At 47.9% G+C, this 16,557-nt stretch overlaps 1 protein-coding gene across 3 annotated transcripts in view; it reads right to left on the reverse strand.

Annotated features, from left to right (window-relative positions):
- The window catches only part of MYH14 (myosin heavy chain 14), a 90,991-nt gene that overhangs the window by 8,361 nt on the left and 66,073 nt on the right, over positions 1 to 16,557 (reverse strand). For all 3 annotated transcript variants that reach the window (XM_060131860.1, XM_060131859.1, XM_060131858.1), the window contains exons 32-38: positions 15,282 to 15,530; positions 10,700 to 10,912; positions 8,179 to 8,391; positions 6,842 to 7,003; positions 4,484 to 4,612; positions 3,813 to 3,901; positions 3,605 to 3,728 (exon numbers count right to left, since the gene is read on the reverse strand). In XM_060131860.1, the coding sequence (XP_059987843.1) occupies positions 3,605 to 3,728; positions 3,813 to 3,901; positions 4,484 to 4,612; positions 6,842 to 7,003; positions 8,179 to 8,391; positions 10,700 to 10,912; positions 15,282 to 15,530 (1,179 nt within the window). The remainder of the gene's footprint in view (positions 1 to 3,604; positions 3,729 to 3,812; positions 3,902 to 4,483; positions 4,613 to 6,841; positions 7,004 to 8,178; positions 8,392 to 10,699; positions 10,913 to 15,281; positions 15,531 to 16,557) is intronic.

Raw genomic sequence — 16,557 nt, forward strand, 5'->3', positions numbered from 1 at the left:
TGTTTGTTTTTAACTTAGCCTGTTCTCCATGACATCTATATATTGGTTCTCACGTGCTGATGATCCTCAGATTATGAACACAGGTAGAGATGATAGAACTAGAATATCCCATCCTTAATCATTTACTTTATCCCACATTATACACATAATATTACTATTATCAATATAATTACTGAATATAGTAATAAATTTTTTTTTTGCATATTTGCCCATTCTCTCCATTTAAAAAATAGTTGTGTTATAAATAAATGAGCATTTAGCCAATTATCCTTCTTACTCCTTTTCAGCCTTCACTTAGTTGTAGAGCTACGGGCAGACCGTATGCTCGTTACTCTCTTTAGCTGATGTCTCTCTAGTGACCCTGATCATCTGAACCTGGATCTCCAGGGCAGTGGTTCTGGCTCCTCATGCCTCAGAACCACTTGGAGAGCTTGTTAAAACACAGATTCCTGGGTTTCCCCACCTCCAGCATCCCTCATTCATTCGTTCCTCATTCGCTTGGTTGGGGCCCCAGAACTTGCATTTCCAACAAGTTTCCAGGTGAGGCTGGTACTGCTGATCTCGGGGCCACACTTTGAGGACTGCTGCTCTCCTAGATTCTTCAGGAAGGGCTCCTGGGAATAACAGTGTCTGAGTTCTTGCACGTTGACAACTTGTTTATGTCCTTTATACATGAAGGTAAGTCTTATATCTTATAGTAACCAACAAGGACCTTCTGTACTGCACATGGAACTATACTCAATATCCTGTAATGGAAAATAATCTTAAAAAGAATATATATGCATATATATAACTGAATCACTTTGCTGTACACCTGAAACTAACACAACATTGTAAATCAACTATATTAAAAAAAACCCCAAATATCTGCACATAAAAAAAAAAAGAAAAGAAAGTCTTGCTTGATATAAAATCCTTGGCTCACATTTTCTTTCTTTGAGTATCATAACTATATCCCTCCATTTTCTCCCAGCATAAAGTCTCGCTGTGAAAAATCTGATGACAATCTAATTTTCTTTTTCTTATATATCACTTGTTTATTTTTTCCTGGATGGCTAAAGAATTTTTCACTCTCTTATAAGTCCAAGGGTTTTTATTAGAATCTGTCATGGTATGAGTTAGTATGGGTCAATATCTTCAGGTACACAGTGGCTACAAACTTTTCTGCTTCAGGAGTTTTCTTGCATTATGTTTTTTTGTTATTTGCTTTGACCTCTTGCTTTGATTTTCTTCTTTGGGGGCTCCTATTATCCATATGTTGGATCTTCTCTGCCTGTCTTCAATATTTGCCATTTTCTTATGAATTTCTTTTTGTGTCTTTTTTTTTTTTTTTTTTTTTTTTTTTTTGCGGTATGCGGGTCTCTCACTGCCGTGGCCTCTCCCGTTGCGGAACACAGGCTCCGGACTCGCAGGCTCAGCGGCCATGGCTCACAGGCCCAGCCGCTCCGCGGCATGTGGGATCCTCCCAGACCGGGGCACGAACCCGTGTCCCCTGCATCGGCAGGCGGACTCTCAACCACTGCGCCACCAGGGAAGCCCTTTTTGTGTCTTTTATAAGTTTTATTTTGGGGACTTCGCTTCTGCCGCAGGGGTTGAGAGTCTGCCTGCCAATGCAGGGTACACGGGTTCGTGCCCCGGTCCGAGAAGATCCCACATGCTGTGGAGCAGCTGGGCCCGTGAGCCATGGCCGCTGAACCTGCACCTCCAGAGCCTGTGCTCCACAACGGGAGAGGCCACAACAGCGAGAGGCCCGCGTACCGCAAAAAAAAAAAAAAAAAAAAAGAATCCGCCTGTCAATGCAGGGGACACAGGTTCGATCCCTGGTCCAGGAAGATCCCACATGCCACAGAGCAGCTAAGCCTGTGTGCCACAACTACTGAGCCCGCGCACCACAGCTACTGAAGCCTGCGCACCTAGAGCCCGTGCTCCACAACAAGAGAAGCCACTGCAATGAGAAGCCCGCACACCATGACAAAGAGTAGCTCCCACTCGATACAACTAGAGAAAACCCGTGCGCAGCAGTGAAGACCCAATGCAGCCAAAAATAAATAAATAAATAGGAAATAGGTTTTTAAAAAAAAGTTTTATTTTGATTTTTTTTAAAAGGTTCTCCTTTTCACCAACAGCCAAAGATGTGGGCTGGGCTAAGTCACATCATTCTTTATATGACTGTAGTATCCTACGGGCTCTCCACTAGGCATATACTGGCTTATTTATTTCATTTATAATGAGCACCCAGTACTGTTTTAGGTAAAAACTAAGAACTAAAACTAAGACAGAGGCCCTATGCTCAAGGTGCTTACACTCTGTTGGGAAGATGGACCATAGACAAATAAGTAAATATATAATAGAATGCCAGGCAGTGGTAAGTGATATGAAGAGATTAAAGCAGAGAGAATGGAGAGAAATTATGGGAGGGAGGGTGGCTGTTTCACACAGGGTGGTCAGGGAAGGCTGTTTTGAGGGGGTGAGATGTGTGATGGTTTGGGAGAAGGGCTTTCCAAGAGGAGGAAACAGCAAGTGCAAAGGCCCTGAGGTAGTAGTAAACTAGGCATAGTCAAGGAATAGTGAGGAGGCTGGTGTGGCTGAAGCAGAGTGAACTAGGGGAAAAAGGGTTAGAGAGAACTACGGTCTGAATTAGCCAGGGACCAGAGTGTGGGGCCTTTTTGGTGACTGAGATTTTACTCTGAGTAAGATGGGAGTGCATCATCATGGTGTATGACTGCTTCTCCTACTGGTCTAGGGGCTCCCCAAGGGCTGAGCTGGGTTCTTACTCCTCTCTGAGTCCCCAGCATGAGAGGTCTCAAAATGTATCTTTTAAAATGTATGAAATAATAGAGATGTAGGTCTCTCTTTGGAAATCTCACCCCTCTAATGTCTGTTTGGCAAACTCTTAACTTCCTACAAGACCTCTTAAGGAATCACCTCTATCAGGAAGTCTTCCCTGATAGCCCCCAGCCTCCAGGCTGGATACTGATCCAGTCTCCTCTACATTTTCACAGTGTCCTGTGCTTCCTCCATTTTCATTTGAATTTCGGTATTCGGCTGTTTCCTCCATCAGCCTAGGATGTCCTTAAGGGCAGAGACCTGGAATGATCCATCTCTAGGTCCCTAGCACACCCAGAATAGGATATGGGCCTCCAGAAGCCTCATAAAATAGTTATAAATAAATAAACAAATGAAATATGCTTTTGTCTGTCTGCCTAGCTCCTATGTATCTTTAAAACCCAGACAAATGCCCCTTCTTGCAAATGCCTCTCTTGCAGAGAGTTCTCTCCCTCTCGCTACTGGGCCCTCAATACTTATATTATCACACGTGTCACTCTGTAATGTCATGGTGTAATTCCCTGTCTGTTTCCCCAGGGAACTCTGCAGGATAGAGACTCCACATAATTTATCCCTGAATCCAGCCTTTGAGAAGCTTCAGAAATACAAGTGAATGAATGCATCAATGTCTCCCCCACCTTGAGAACTCCTATTCAACCTTCAAAACCCAACTCAAATATTCCCTTTTCCTACGTCTGTTGAATAAGAGAACTGAAGGTGTTATGGTCCCAGGTCAGCAAGGACCCAGGCTGGCAGTGGGTGACCCAGCTGTGCTCACCTGCAGAAGCAGCTTGCGGTAGCGGTCATTGAGCAGCTCTGCATTGCTCTGCTCCTCCTCCAGCTCCTCTTCCATTTGCCCCAGGCGCCCCTCCAGCTGACGCTTCTCATCCAGAATGGCAGCCCTAGGGAGAACGGGCACGGGGGCGGTGAGAGAGCAGGATGGCCAGAGGAGGGCGCCCTGCCCCACATTACCAGGGACCACTCACTTGCTAAGGCTGCCGTTGGCCACCTCATCTGCCATTTCGTCCCGCTCCTGCTGGGCCTGCCGCCGGGCACGGTCTGAGGCGGCCAGTTCCTGTGATGAGCGAGAGAGGGGGTGGTCAGCTGTGGTGAGGGGAGGCTGTCTGGGCACTGGTCTCCCTGCCCCTCACACCTCAAGTCTCTTGGCCTTTTTTTCACTGCACTTGAACATGCTGCCCCTGTATAACCTTGGAATGAACTTCAGTCCATAGGCAGATGTCTCCTAAATCCGTCTCCGGAGCCCCTGGTCCGTGTCCACCTCTTGCTGCCCCTCAAGGCCCCTCACCCTCATAGCCTCCTCACTGAGCCCACTATCTCCTTTCAAGCCAGTTCCTCCTCCAGTTTCCCCCGGTCATCGGGCCAGACCTCCTCGACTCCTCTGCCTCCTTACCACCCATAGCCCTGTCTGTCCTGCCCTTTTACTCTGCCCTGGTCCCTCCTCTGCGTCCCACAGCCCTGGCTCAGGCTTCATCCTCCCTCCCCAGCCTTCCAGCCTCCATTCTCCCCCTAGTCCATGCCCCACACCGCCCCAGAGAGGGCCTTGCCGCTGCGCCTCAGGACCCTCTCTGGGCTCCCAAGCTTCCCCCAGGCCCCGCCTCCCTCCCTTCCCCCACGGCCCCGCTCATCCTGGCATCACCTCCTGCAGTCGCAGCACTTCCGCCTCCAGCCCCTTGAGGCGCTTCTCACTCTCCCGGTTCTGGGCAAAGATCTCCTCCCGGGAGCTCCGCGACTCCTCCACCTCCCGCCACAGCTCCTTCATCTGGGCCTGGGAGGAATTTAGCGAGTGAGCGGACCCAGCCTGATCGTGACTCACGGGGACGCCCCCTACCCTCGCATCAGCCCTGTGGGGGCTCCCCGTGAGCAAGCAGAGCCCTGCGGACCTGGGCTTCTGCACCCCGCCCCCGGCCGCTGGCTGTGTGACCTTGGGCCAGCCCCTTCCCATCTCGGGGCCTCACCTCTTTAAAAAAGAAGCACATCAAAATTAAAGTAAGCCTAAAATGGGGATAATATTTGGGCTCTGCAGTAATAATAGGGATGGGAAACACCGATCACTTACCTTGGGCCAGGCTCTATTCTACAGACACACTGACTCCTTTAATCCTCACAACTCCAGTTGGTGGGGACTATTTTCCTCCCCAGTTTACAGACGGAGAAACTGAAGCACAGTGAGGTTCAGCAACGTGCTCAGGGTGGTAAGTGGCAGAGACAGGACCTGAACCCAGGCTGTCTGGCCCTGGAGTTCACCCTTTTAGCCACTTTGATACCTGGCCACGTTATTGATGATTGATTGATTGGCCGCGCCAGGTGGCACGCGGAATCTTAGTTCGCAGACCAGGGATCGAATCCGCGCCCCCTGCCGTGGAAGCGCGGAGTCGAAACCACTAGACACCTAGGAAAGTCCCAAGCTACCTGGTCACATTATTGAGTGTGTAGGGATGCCGGTAAAAGGGTTTTTCTCCTCAAAGGTGCTTAAAATAAAGAAAAATAAAACACAAACGAAATGTCCATCGCCGTTAAAAAAAAAAATCCCCACCCTATCTTTACAATGGTGTAGCGAGTGCTTGTTGATATAGTGAGGACAGCGGGCAGGCTTGGTAGTAGAAGGATAACTACCATCACTGTTACTAATATTATTATTATCTGCTTGATAATAATAGGTTTTCAGTGTAGGGGTTTTTGCTCAGTGATGACATGGTTTATAATTTTCACTTTTTGGGAGGAATCGTCATACATCAGTGCTGCCCAACAGAAATACACTGCAAGGACCTACGTTCTTTAACATTTTCTAGTAACTACATTAAAAAGGTAAAAGGAAATAGGTAAAACTAGTTTGAATACTATATTTTATGTAGCCTAATATATCAAAAATATTATTATTTCCATTTATAATCAATGTGAAAATTATTGAGATGTTTTACTTTATGAAGTCTTCTGAATCTAGCATGTAACTTGGATTTTGGACCCACCCACCCTTTTTTTTTGGCCTCGCCAGGTAGCTAGTTCCCCAACCAGAGATGGAACCTGGGCCCGCAGCAGTGAGAGCAGAGTCCTAACCACTGGACCGCCAGGGAATTCCCTTTTTTTTTTCCCCCTGCCACATTTTAGATGCCCAGTAGCCACATGGGGCTGGTACCCTCTGTATTGGACAGGCCAGGTCTATACTTAAAAAAAACAAAAATAGAGACTTCCCTGGTGGTGCAGTGATAAGAATCTGCCTGCCAATGCAGGGCACACGGGTTCGAGCCCTGGTCCGGGAAGATCCCACATGCTGAGGAACAACTAAGCCCATGAGCCACAACTACTGAGCCTGCGCTCTAGAGCCCGCGTGCCACAACTACTGAGCCCGCGTGCCTAGAGCCCATGCTCCCAACGAGAGAAGCCACCGCAATGAGAAGCCCACGTACCGCAATGAAGAGCAGCCCCCGCTTGCGGCAACTAGAGAAAGCCCGGGCGCAGCAACTAAGACCCAATGCAGCCAAATAAATAAATAAATTTATATTAAAAAATAGACTTTACTTTTTAGAGCAGTTTTAGGTTCCCAGCAGTTTTGGGCAGAAGGTACAGAGATTTCCCACACAGCCCCTACCCCCACACATGCACAGTCTCCCCCATTATTAACATTCCCCACCAGAGTGGGACCTACCTTGATGGTAGGTATCAGTGATGAACCTACCTTGACACATCATCATCCAAAAAAATTCTTTTTAAACAACCATGTATAAGTTTCATAATGGGGCTGGGGGGGAACCCTAAGGTATTTCCACTTCAAAAATGAAATACAATGAGGAAACTGCACTTACACATTATGCATTTTAAATAAAGGAAGTAAAAAACAGGAAAAGAACCCAATGAGCCTTTGGGGCATGGCTGTTTACAAAGCTGTTGCCTACGCTGGGTGCAGCTCCTGGGATCGAGAGGGCGGGGCCCCAGTTGGGTTTGGAGCCGGAGGGAGGTGGGGCCCTCCCTGGTCCGAAGCTTAAGCTCCACCCCTTACCTGCATCTTGCGAAGCTGCTTCATGGCCTCCTCCTTGCCCTGTCCGCTGGCCGCGGTCTGGGCCTTCAGCTCCTCCAGCTCGGCCTCCAGCTTCTTGCGGGCGGCCACGGCCAGAGCACGCTGCTTGCGTTCCTCGTCGCGTTCCACCTCTGCATCCCTCAGCTGGTACAGGGGAGGCCGGGAGGGGTGGGCTCAGGGGATGGGAGGCCCAGGCTCCCTCTACATGCTAGTGACATAGATGTCTACCCTCCAGCCCTGGCCCAGGCCTCCAGCCCCGTTCCTCCTGCCCCTTGCCTCTCTCCACCACCAAACCCCATCATCCTCTCCAACCCCACAGCCCCAGCTCAGGCCTCACCCTCCCCCCTTGCCCCAGCTTCCTCTCTGCTCCCATCTTTCCCCCCCACCGCAAGCCCATTCCCGATGGCTCCAGAAGGGTCCTTCTACAATCAGAGCTGACACTGCCCCTCCCCTGCTCATGGCCCTCCTGCGGCTCCCCAGTGCCCCCAGGACTAAGTTTTGGATGAACCCATGGCTGGATCAGTGGAGCCAGGCGAGATCAAAAAAACACCCAGAGACACCCCCAACCCCCTGCCTTGGATCACGTCTTCATCTCTCTCAGGGCCTCCCAGCTCCAGTCTCCCCCGCTCCAGTCTGCTGCCCACATGACCCCAGAGGGGTCTGACACTCAGAGCTGACCCGCCCCTCCCAGGCTCAGCACACATCACCTAGCGGAGAGCCTTGCCCACTGCAGACCACAGGAAATTCCTCCACTGAATGAATACTGAATGAATGAATGGTGCAGAGACAGAGAGAAAGAGATGGAATGAATGAGGAAGCAGGTGAAGGAGTAAATGAATACGGGAGGAAGGTCGTGGATGAAGCGGGGTGCAGATGAGCTGGTCAATGAATGAGTAGATGAGTGCCTGGGTAGGTTGTGGGTGTGGAGGGCTAGATAGTGGAGTGACTGGGCTGGGGACAGGAGGTTGATTGGAAGCGGGTGTTGGGTGCATGGAGGGGAAGTCAGATGCAGAGTTGGTTATGTAGAAGTGCTGGTTGCTGGGGAGGCTGTGTATGGGCGGCCGGGTGGCTCAGTAGATGGGGTGGTAGCTGGGTGGAGGGTTTTGGCGGATGGAGGGTGTCTGAATGGGTCAACAGGATGTGCGTGTGGGTTCATGGGTCATGATGGGTGAGTGGGTTGGGAAACAGGAGGCTGGATGGCTAGCAGGAGGGACTTGGGTAGAAACACGGAGTAGAAGGTGGGTGGGTGAGACTTCCGGCCTCTCTTGCTGCCTGTAAGCACCAGGGCATCCCCCGCTGGACGGGCGCCCTGCCTGTACCTGCTTGGCCAGCTGCCGCCGCCTCTCCTCACCAGCCTCGTCTCGGCCCTGCAGGTCCCGCTCGTGCTGCGCCTTGAGGGCCTGCACGGTCACTTCCAGGCGCAGCTTGGCATCCTCCGCCGCCGTCAGCTCATCCTCCAGCTCCGTCACTTGTGTCCGCAGGTCGTTGGCTGCCTGTTCGGCCACCCGGCGGGCTCGCTCCAGCTCGTGTACCTGGAGGGGAGGGAGAGTTAGCACTGGGGCACCTGGGGCACCGAGGAACGGGGAGGCCAGGACCCGAGATCTATCCTAGGCTAGAGGGGAGGGAAGTTTGGACAAACGAGGGGGAGGCAGCAAGTTGACGTGCCCATCCTAGTTCGCTCATTCATTCACACGTTCAACATTTCCTGAGCACCCACTTACTGTGTGTCTCATTCTGGATCATCCTAGAACATATTTTATTAATAACCTATGCACCGTAATTCTATTATCTGAAGCTCCTGAGAATCCAATTCCAGTGCTTGTGAGGTCGGCTGACTCTCACTCATGGTGGATTATTTCCTCGTAGGTGTTGTGATCTTTTTTTTTTTTTTTTTTTTTGGCCAGGACCTGCGCAGCTTGTGTGATATTAGTTCCCCGACTGGGTATTGAACTGGGGCCCTGACAGTGAAAGCTCAGAGTCCTAACCACTGGACGCCCAGGGAATTCCTGGTCTTGTGATTGGTTTGTGAGCTCACTTCGTTGTGGCTTCACCTTCAGGAATCGCGTGTGGAAATGTGTTGAAGGCACGTAGCTCCAGAGTTAGCAGAGTTGGTTTCTGCCAGGCTCCCGAGGATATTACCAACCCACTAGCGACTACTATTTTTTTCTCAGCGTGGGGCTTTCCAGACCTTTCAGGGAGGTGTAAATGAAAACCCCAAATACCCTGTGAAAGCAGACCTGGGCTTATGAATTCTCAAAGACACCCCCCCACGGCCTTTCCTTAATTGTCACCTCCTCAGAGAGGCATCCCCTGGCCTGTCAGGGCCTCCCTGTTACCCATGCTCCTGGCACTGAGTCGCTCTCTGACTCAGCCCTAGTCACAGTGGTCCTTTACTATGTGCTTACGTGTCTTTTTGGGCAACACCCCCTCCCACATTGGCCTGTGTGCTCCACAGGGCAGGGACTATATCTGCTTATCACCCCTGCCTAATTACCCTCATGAAAATGCTGGTCAGTGACAGTATTTACTTTCAGTGCTTAGCAGGGTCCAACTGGTCCCCCTTTTATTTGGCACCTGCCAATCAACTTGGTTGACTTGAAGGACTCAAACTTCTCCCATCAACATCCTACTTCCCACCAAGGCCTTTGGAGTCACTATATATAACTTAACACTTTTCCCAAAGGACAGGCCTTAGCAGTTTGAGCATGAGTTGGACTATCCTTGGGGCTGCAGGCCAAGGGTGTGTCATGGGGATGGAGGTTCTTTCCAGGCCTGGCTAAAAGCTCCATTGGATTAATGCCAGAGCACGCGGAGAAAATAAAGCCCTCGGCCATTGCACCCCCAGCAATAAGGAAGGATGCTGGGACTGTGTCTGCCCAGGGACCCAACTAAACACGCCTTCCATCAGTGCCTTCCGTCACCAGCCAGGGTGGCTTGTGGCCCTGGGCCTGTTCTGCTAGATGCTCCACAAATATATTTATTGCGCACATGAAAAAAGGATGGTGTGGAGGGTGTCTCAGACCTTTCAGAAGCCTGGGAGGCTGGGATACTGGCTGGGTGAGGGGGGACTGGGAACTGGCCTGGGAGACCCCCGCACAGGCCCTGGAGGGATGTATGAGTTGGGGGAAGATAGAGACCTGGTAGGGGAGCCTGTGTGTGCTCAGTGGAGTTGGGGGGTGGCAAGGTGGGGTGTCTTCACAGTGTGTGTGTGTGTGTTATGTATGTATGCGATGTGTATAATGTGCGTGTGGTGTGTGCGCTATGTATGTACGTGGTGTGTGTATATGTGTGTATGTGCATATATGTGTGTGTTGTGTGTGCACGTGCGTGCACATCTGCATGTTTGTGGAGTGCGTCTCAGGCTGCATGTTGTGGTAAATTTTCTTCATTTTCTTTCTCTCTGAGTCACATACACACAAGATGAGTGGTTCTCATGCTCTGTGTGTACACGTGAGCAAGCGTGCTTGATGGAAGATCCGCCTCACATTCCATGAACACACAGGTGAATACGTATGTTTTGTAAGCAGCTCTCATGTTCAGTGTGTGAACATATATGTTTGCTGGAAGATTCTCCTCCTGTTCTGTGCCCGTGAACATGCACGGTGACGACTGGCTCTCCTTATTTTCTGTGTGTGTTGTGTGCATGCGTCTGCTTGGCAGAAGATTCTCCTCCTGTTCTGCGCGTGTGCATGAACACGTACGTCTGGTACGTGAACATGGGGCTTTGACGCTGGTTCCCTTCACCCTGCGTGTGGGAGAGCACACACGTGTGTATGTGCGCCCCAGCGTCACAGGTGCTTGTGTTGCCACGTGTGTGTCCCCGGACGGGGGGCTGCTCACGCTCTTGCCGACGTCATCCTTGCTGCTGAGCAGCGCCTCCAGCTCGGCCCGCAGTGCCCGGTTCTGCCGCTCCAGCTCCTCCCGCGCCTCCTGCTCCTCCTCCAGCGCCCGCGTCAGTGACAGCGCCCGGGCCTCACGCTCCCGGCCCTCCGCCTCGACCCGCTCGCGCTCCTCCACCGCCCGAAGGACGGCTGCCTTCTCCTCCGCCAGGAGCTTCCGGGGTGAGGGAGATGGGGTGGGGGAGACAGGTTAGCTGAAAGGAATGTACAGGGGGATGGGGAAGACAGGGCAGCCAAGGGCAGAGACAGACAGACAGACAGACAGAGGCAGAGACACAAGAGGGAGGTAGAGGGATTAAAGTCGCAACCATGTCCCAAAGCAGCCCAACTCTTCAATGGACCACACGGTTGGTGGGAATGTAAACTGGTGCAGCCACTATGGAGAACAGTATGGAGGGTCCTTAAAAAACTACAAACAGAGTCACCATATGATCCTGCAATCCCACTCCTGGGCACATATCCAGAGAAAACTACTATATGAAAAGATCCATGCAACCCTATGTTCATAGCAGCACTGTTCACAACAGCCGAGACGTGGAAGCAACATAAATGTCCATCGACAGATGAATGGATAAAGAAGAGGTGGTACATATATACAATGGAATATTACTCAGCCACAAAAAAGAATGAAATAATGCCACCGGCAGCAACATGGATGGACCTAGAGATGATCACACTAAGTGAAACAAGTCAGACAAAGACAAATATCATATGATATTGCTTATATGTGGAATCTAAAAAAATGATACAAATGAACTTATTTACAAAACAGAAGCAGATCCACAGACATAGAAAACAAACTTACAGTAACTAAAGGGGAAAAGGGGGGAGGGATAAATTTGGAATTTGGGATTAACAGATACATGCTATTATGTATAAAATAGTTAACCAACAAGGACCTACTGTACAGCACAGGGAACTATACTCAATATCTTGTAATAACCTAAATGGAAAATTATCTGAAAAAGAATGTGTATATGTGCGTATATATATATATATACACACACACACACACACATACATATATATATACACACACACACATATATCTGAATCACTTTGCTGTACACCTGAAACTAACACAACATTGTAAATCAACTATACCTCAATTTTTAAAAGTTAAAGGAAATTCTAAGTTGAAAAAAAAAACCTCTTAAATGGGTCAACTGATCAGCCCCTCATTCTAGATAAACAACTGAGGAAATGGTGTTCCTTTCTTCCTCTTGGGGTAATGGCAGGAAAAAAATACATAAATTTTTAAAATGTACTTCAACCTTCACTGTTTTTTAAGACACAGCAATTGACAATGAAACCTACAAGACATGCAAAAAAGGAAGAGAATGGGACTCACAGTCAAGAGAAAAATCAGTCCATGGAAACAGACCCACAGATGACCTAGATACTGGGATTATCACACAAGCACTTTGACTGTGTTAAGTAAGTTTCAGGACAAGATGGATACAATGGGTGAAGAGGCAGGGTTATTGCAGGAGGGATTTGAAACTGTAACACAGAACCAAAGAAAAATGCCAGAACTTCAAAATACAATATCTGAAATAAAAAGGTCACTGGATGAAATTGAGAGCAGAATGGACACACATCAGAAGAATCAGTAAACTTGAAAACAGGTCAATAGAGATGATTAACAGAGCAAAGAAAAAATATTGTAAAAAAAAAATTAGCAGAGCTTTAATAACCTGTGAGACAGTATCAAGCAATCAAACAGACATGTATTTGGAGTCCCAGAGGAAAGGTTAAAAAAAAAAGGAGAGGAAGAAGTAAAATTGTCTTTAATCACAGAAAACATAATCATAGAAAATCCAATGGAACCTATAAAACACCTACTAGCACCAAAATGTGAGTTTAGCTAGATCGTAGGATACAAGATCAATAAACAAAATTGATTACACTTCCATATTCTAGCAATCAGAAATTAAATAAAAATAATATTTAAAATAGCATCAAAAATGAAATACGTGGAAATAAATCGGACAAAGATGTGAAAGATGGGCACTGAAAAGTATAAAACATTTCTGAGATTAAATTAAAGAAGATCTAAATAAATGGATATATGTATCATGTTCCTGGGCCAGAAAACTCAATATCATGAAGACATCAATTTTTCCCAAACTGATCTATAGATTCAAAACAATCTCAAACCAAGGAGATTTTTTTTTGCTGTAGAAATTGACAAATTGATTGTAAAATACTGAATACACATGGGAATGCAAAGGACCAAGAAGAGGTAAAATAACTTCGAAAAAGAAGAAAAAATTGGAGAACTAATGCTATCTGATTTTCAATATCTATGCAAAGCAAGTCAGTGGAGAGAGTCTTTTCAACAAATAGTGTTTGAACAACTGGATATCCAGATACATATAAAATTAACTTGGAGCTATGATAGCACCATATATAAAAATTAACTCAAAATGGATCATAGAAAATTAAAAGAAAAATGGATCATAGACCTAAAGGTAAAACCTATAACTAGACAACTTTTAGAAAAAAACTCATAGAAGGAAACCATTGTGACCCTAAGTTAGACAAAGATTTCTCAGACACAACACCAAAAGCATAATCCACAGAATAAAAAATTAAAACATTGGACTTCATCAAAACAAAAACTTCTGCTCTTTGAAAGTCTCTACTAAGAGAATGAAAAGACAAGCCACAGACTGGATGAAAATATTTGCCAAGCAATATATCTGATAAAGAACTCATATTCAGAATATATAAAGAACTTTCGAAATTCAATAAGAAAAGAAACAATCCTTTTTTTTTAAAAAAAAAAAAAGGCAAAAGATTTGAACAGGGACTTCACCAAAGAACAGGTATGGATGGTAAATAAGCACATAAAAAGATGCTCAACATCGTTTATTAGGGAAATGTGAAGTAAAACCACTACATCTATTGGAAAGGTTAAAGTTTTATTCATGACAGTCAAAAACTAGAAACAGCAACTCAAATGTTCATCAGCAGTATAGTACTTTTCAAAATGTGGTCTATAAAGGAATAATAATCAGTAGTTTAAAAAAAAAAGAGGAATGAATTATTGATGCATGCAAAAACATGGATGAGGGACTTCCCTGGTGGCACAGTGGTTAAGAACCCGCCTGCCAATGCAGGGGACATGGATTCAAGCCCTGGTCCAGGAAGATCCCACATGACGTGGAGCAATTAAGCCCGTGTGCCACAACTACTGAGCCTGCGCTCTAGAGCCCGTGAGCCACAACTACTGAACCCACGTGCCACAACTACTGAAGCCCACACGCCTAGAGCCCGTGCTCCGCAACAAGAGAAGCCACTGTACCGCAACAAAGAGTAGCCCCCGCTCGCCGCAACTAGAGAAAGCCCACGCGCAGCAATGAACAAACACAGCCAAAAATAATAAATAAATAAAATAAATAAATTTATTTAAAAAATGGATGAATCTCAAAGTAATTTTTCCAAGTGAAAGAAGCCAGTCAAAAATGAGATTTATATAAAAATAATTTATATAGAACTCTAGGAGATACAAAAAATTTTTAAAAAACATTTAAAAAATGTTTGATGATCTATGGAATGGTATTAAGCAGTCAAACACACATGTATTTGAAGTCTGAGAAGAAGAGGAAAGAGAGAGAATGGGGCAGAAAAATATTTGAAGAAATAATGGCTGAAGATTTCCACATCTGATCAAAACCACCACCCCAAAGATATAGGAAGCTTGGCAAAGATAAATACAAAACCCCACAGCTGGATATCATAGTCAAACTGCTAAAAACCAAAGAGAAAGAGAAAAAATTTAAACCAGCCAGAAAACCACATCACACTACCTGCAGGGAAACAATGCTTTGAGTGACCACTAACTCTTCATCTGAAACAATGGAGGCCACAGATCATGGAATGATCTCTTTGAAGTGTGGAAAGAATAAAACCGTTTACCTGGAATTCAACAGTCAGTGAAAATACCTTTCAAAAGTGAAGGCAAAATAAGGACTCTCACATTTTGCAGATGAAGAAATTGAGGCACAGAGAGGTCGGGCAATTTGCCCAAGCCACACAGCCAGAAAGGGGCTCAGCTGAGATTTGAACCTCAGGGTTGCCTGATCTTAATGCTCTGGGGTTCTGAGAACTTTATTCCATCCTCAGATTGCCAGCTGCTTAACATTATCCCCATCTCCTAGATGGGCAAACTGAGGCTGAAATGGGACAAGCAGTTTGCCTGAGGTCCACAGGAGTCAGCAGGAGAAGCAAGGTGTGTTATTCCATTTCATCTTCCTACTACCTTCTGGTGTACCTTCAGGACTCTTTTGGGAGTAAAAGTGGGTGCCACCAGTAATTATTTTGGGGCAAGAGACATAAGCCAGGATGGATGGGTGTCCTATTTTACAGAGGCTCAGAGGGAAGAGGCATCTGGCCCTAAGGTCCTCCCAAGTTCACAGCTGAGCTGTGACATCACATGTTACTGATTGCTCACGATGACCATGGGCAGCGTGGATCAGCATCCCGATTTCCCAGCTGGGTAACCCGAGGTGCCTCACCTGGTCGAACTTGCGCTGCTTCTTCTCCAGCGCGCTCACAAGCTGCCGCTGCTGTTCCAGGTCCACCGTGGCATCGTCCAGCTCTTGCTGCAGCCGCCGGCGGCCCCGCTCCAGCCTCTCCACCACTTCTGTCTTTTCTGCCAGGCGCTGGGTCAGGGCCTCAACCTCTCGGGTGGCCCGGCGCCGTGCCTCCTCCCCTGCCTCCAGTGCCCCCGCCTCTTCTTCCTGGCGCCGCCGCCACTCTGAGAGCTGGGGTTGGGGAGGAGAGAGAGGGAGGGTGTCACTCATGGCTGCGATCCAGGTGTGAGTTGGTGGGGCCCCATTTCCCAGATGAGGAGACTGAGACCTGAAGGGGGAAATAATTCACTTCATTGGGCACTTCTGCCTCATGAGTAGGGATGAGGTTGTGAGTTCCATGAGCTCCAGCTCCTCCAGGAGATTAAAATGGTTCCCACCAGGGCCCAGAAGATGGATCAGACCCAGGCTCTGTCCTGGGGAACCCCCAGTCTGGTGGGGGAGACTGAACATCACAGCCAGGGTGATGGAGGCTAAGGTAAAAGAAATATGAGACCCATGGGAGTCCACAGGAGGGGTTCAAAAATCTATTTAGAACATTCAAGAGAGAATTCCTGGAGGAGGGGGCATTTGTGATGGATCTTGAAGTATGCATAGGAGTTTTCCAGTTAAAGAAGGATACTTGCAAGCATACATTCATCACTCATTCATTCAACAGGCATTTCTCAAGGTCTCCTATATGTCAGGCTCTATGTTGGCCTATGCTGGGGATCCAGAGCTAACTCTGATGGGGTCCCACTTTCAAGGTGCTCCCAGTCTGATGGGGGGACTCATGGGCAAAGACAGTTCCAGCCAGGGTGACTGGAGTGGGGACAAAGGAGAAAGAAGGGTTGTGGGAGCCCAGAGCCGAATGGTCAGGGTTTTCCCAGAACAGGAGAGGCTGATGCTAAGTCCTGAAAAATGAAAAGGGTGCTCCCAAGAGAAGTGAAAAAAGAGATGAGAGATGAATACAGCTAAACATGAAGGAAGGCCCAGAGAGTGCAGGGCCTCTGACACCCAGCTGAGAGGCATGGGTTTTGTCTGGGGGGAGCTGGGGAGCCATGGGAGGTCTGTGAGCTAGGGAAGGGCAGGGTCAACTCAGGGTGTAGAAAGACCATGTGAAGTATGAGCTGGAAGGGGAGAGACTAGGGGCAGGGAGGTTTGAAGGGAGGCTGAGATGAGGATCCAGGTGACTGGGGCTGTGGGGACAGAGAGTAGGGAA

Source organism: Lagenorhynchus albirostris, chromosome 19 (genome assembly GCF_949774975.1).
Source record: "Lagenorhynchus albirostris chromosome 19, mLagAlb1.1, whole genome shotgun sequence".
Taxonomy (NCBI): domain Eukaryota; kingdom Metazoa; phylum Chordata; class Mammalia; order Artiodactyla; family Delphinidae; genus Lagenorhynchus; species Lagenorhynchus albirostris.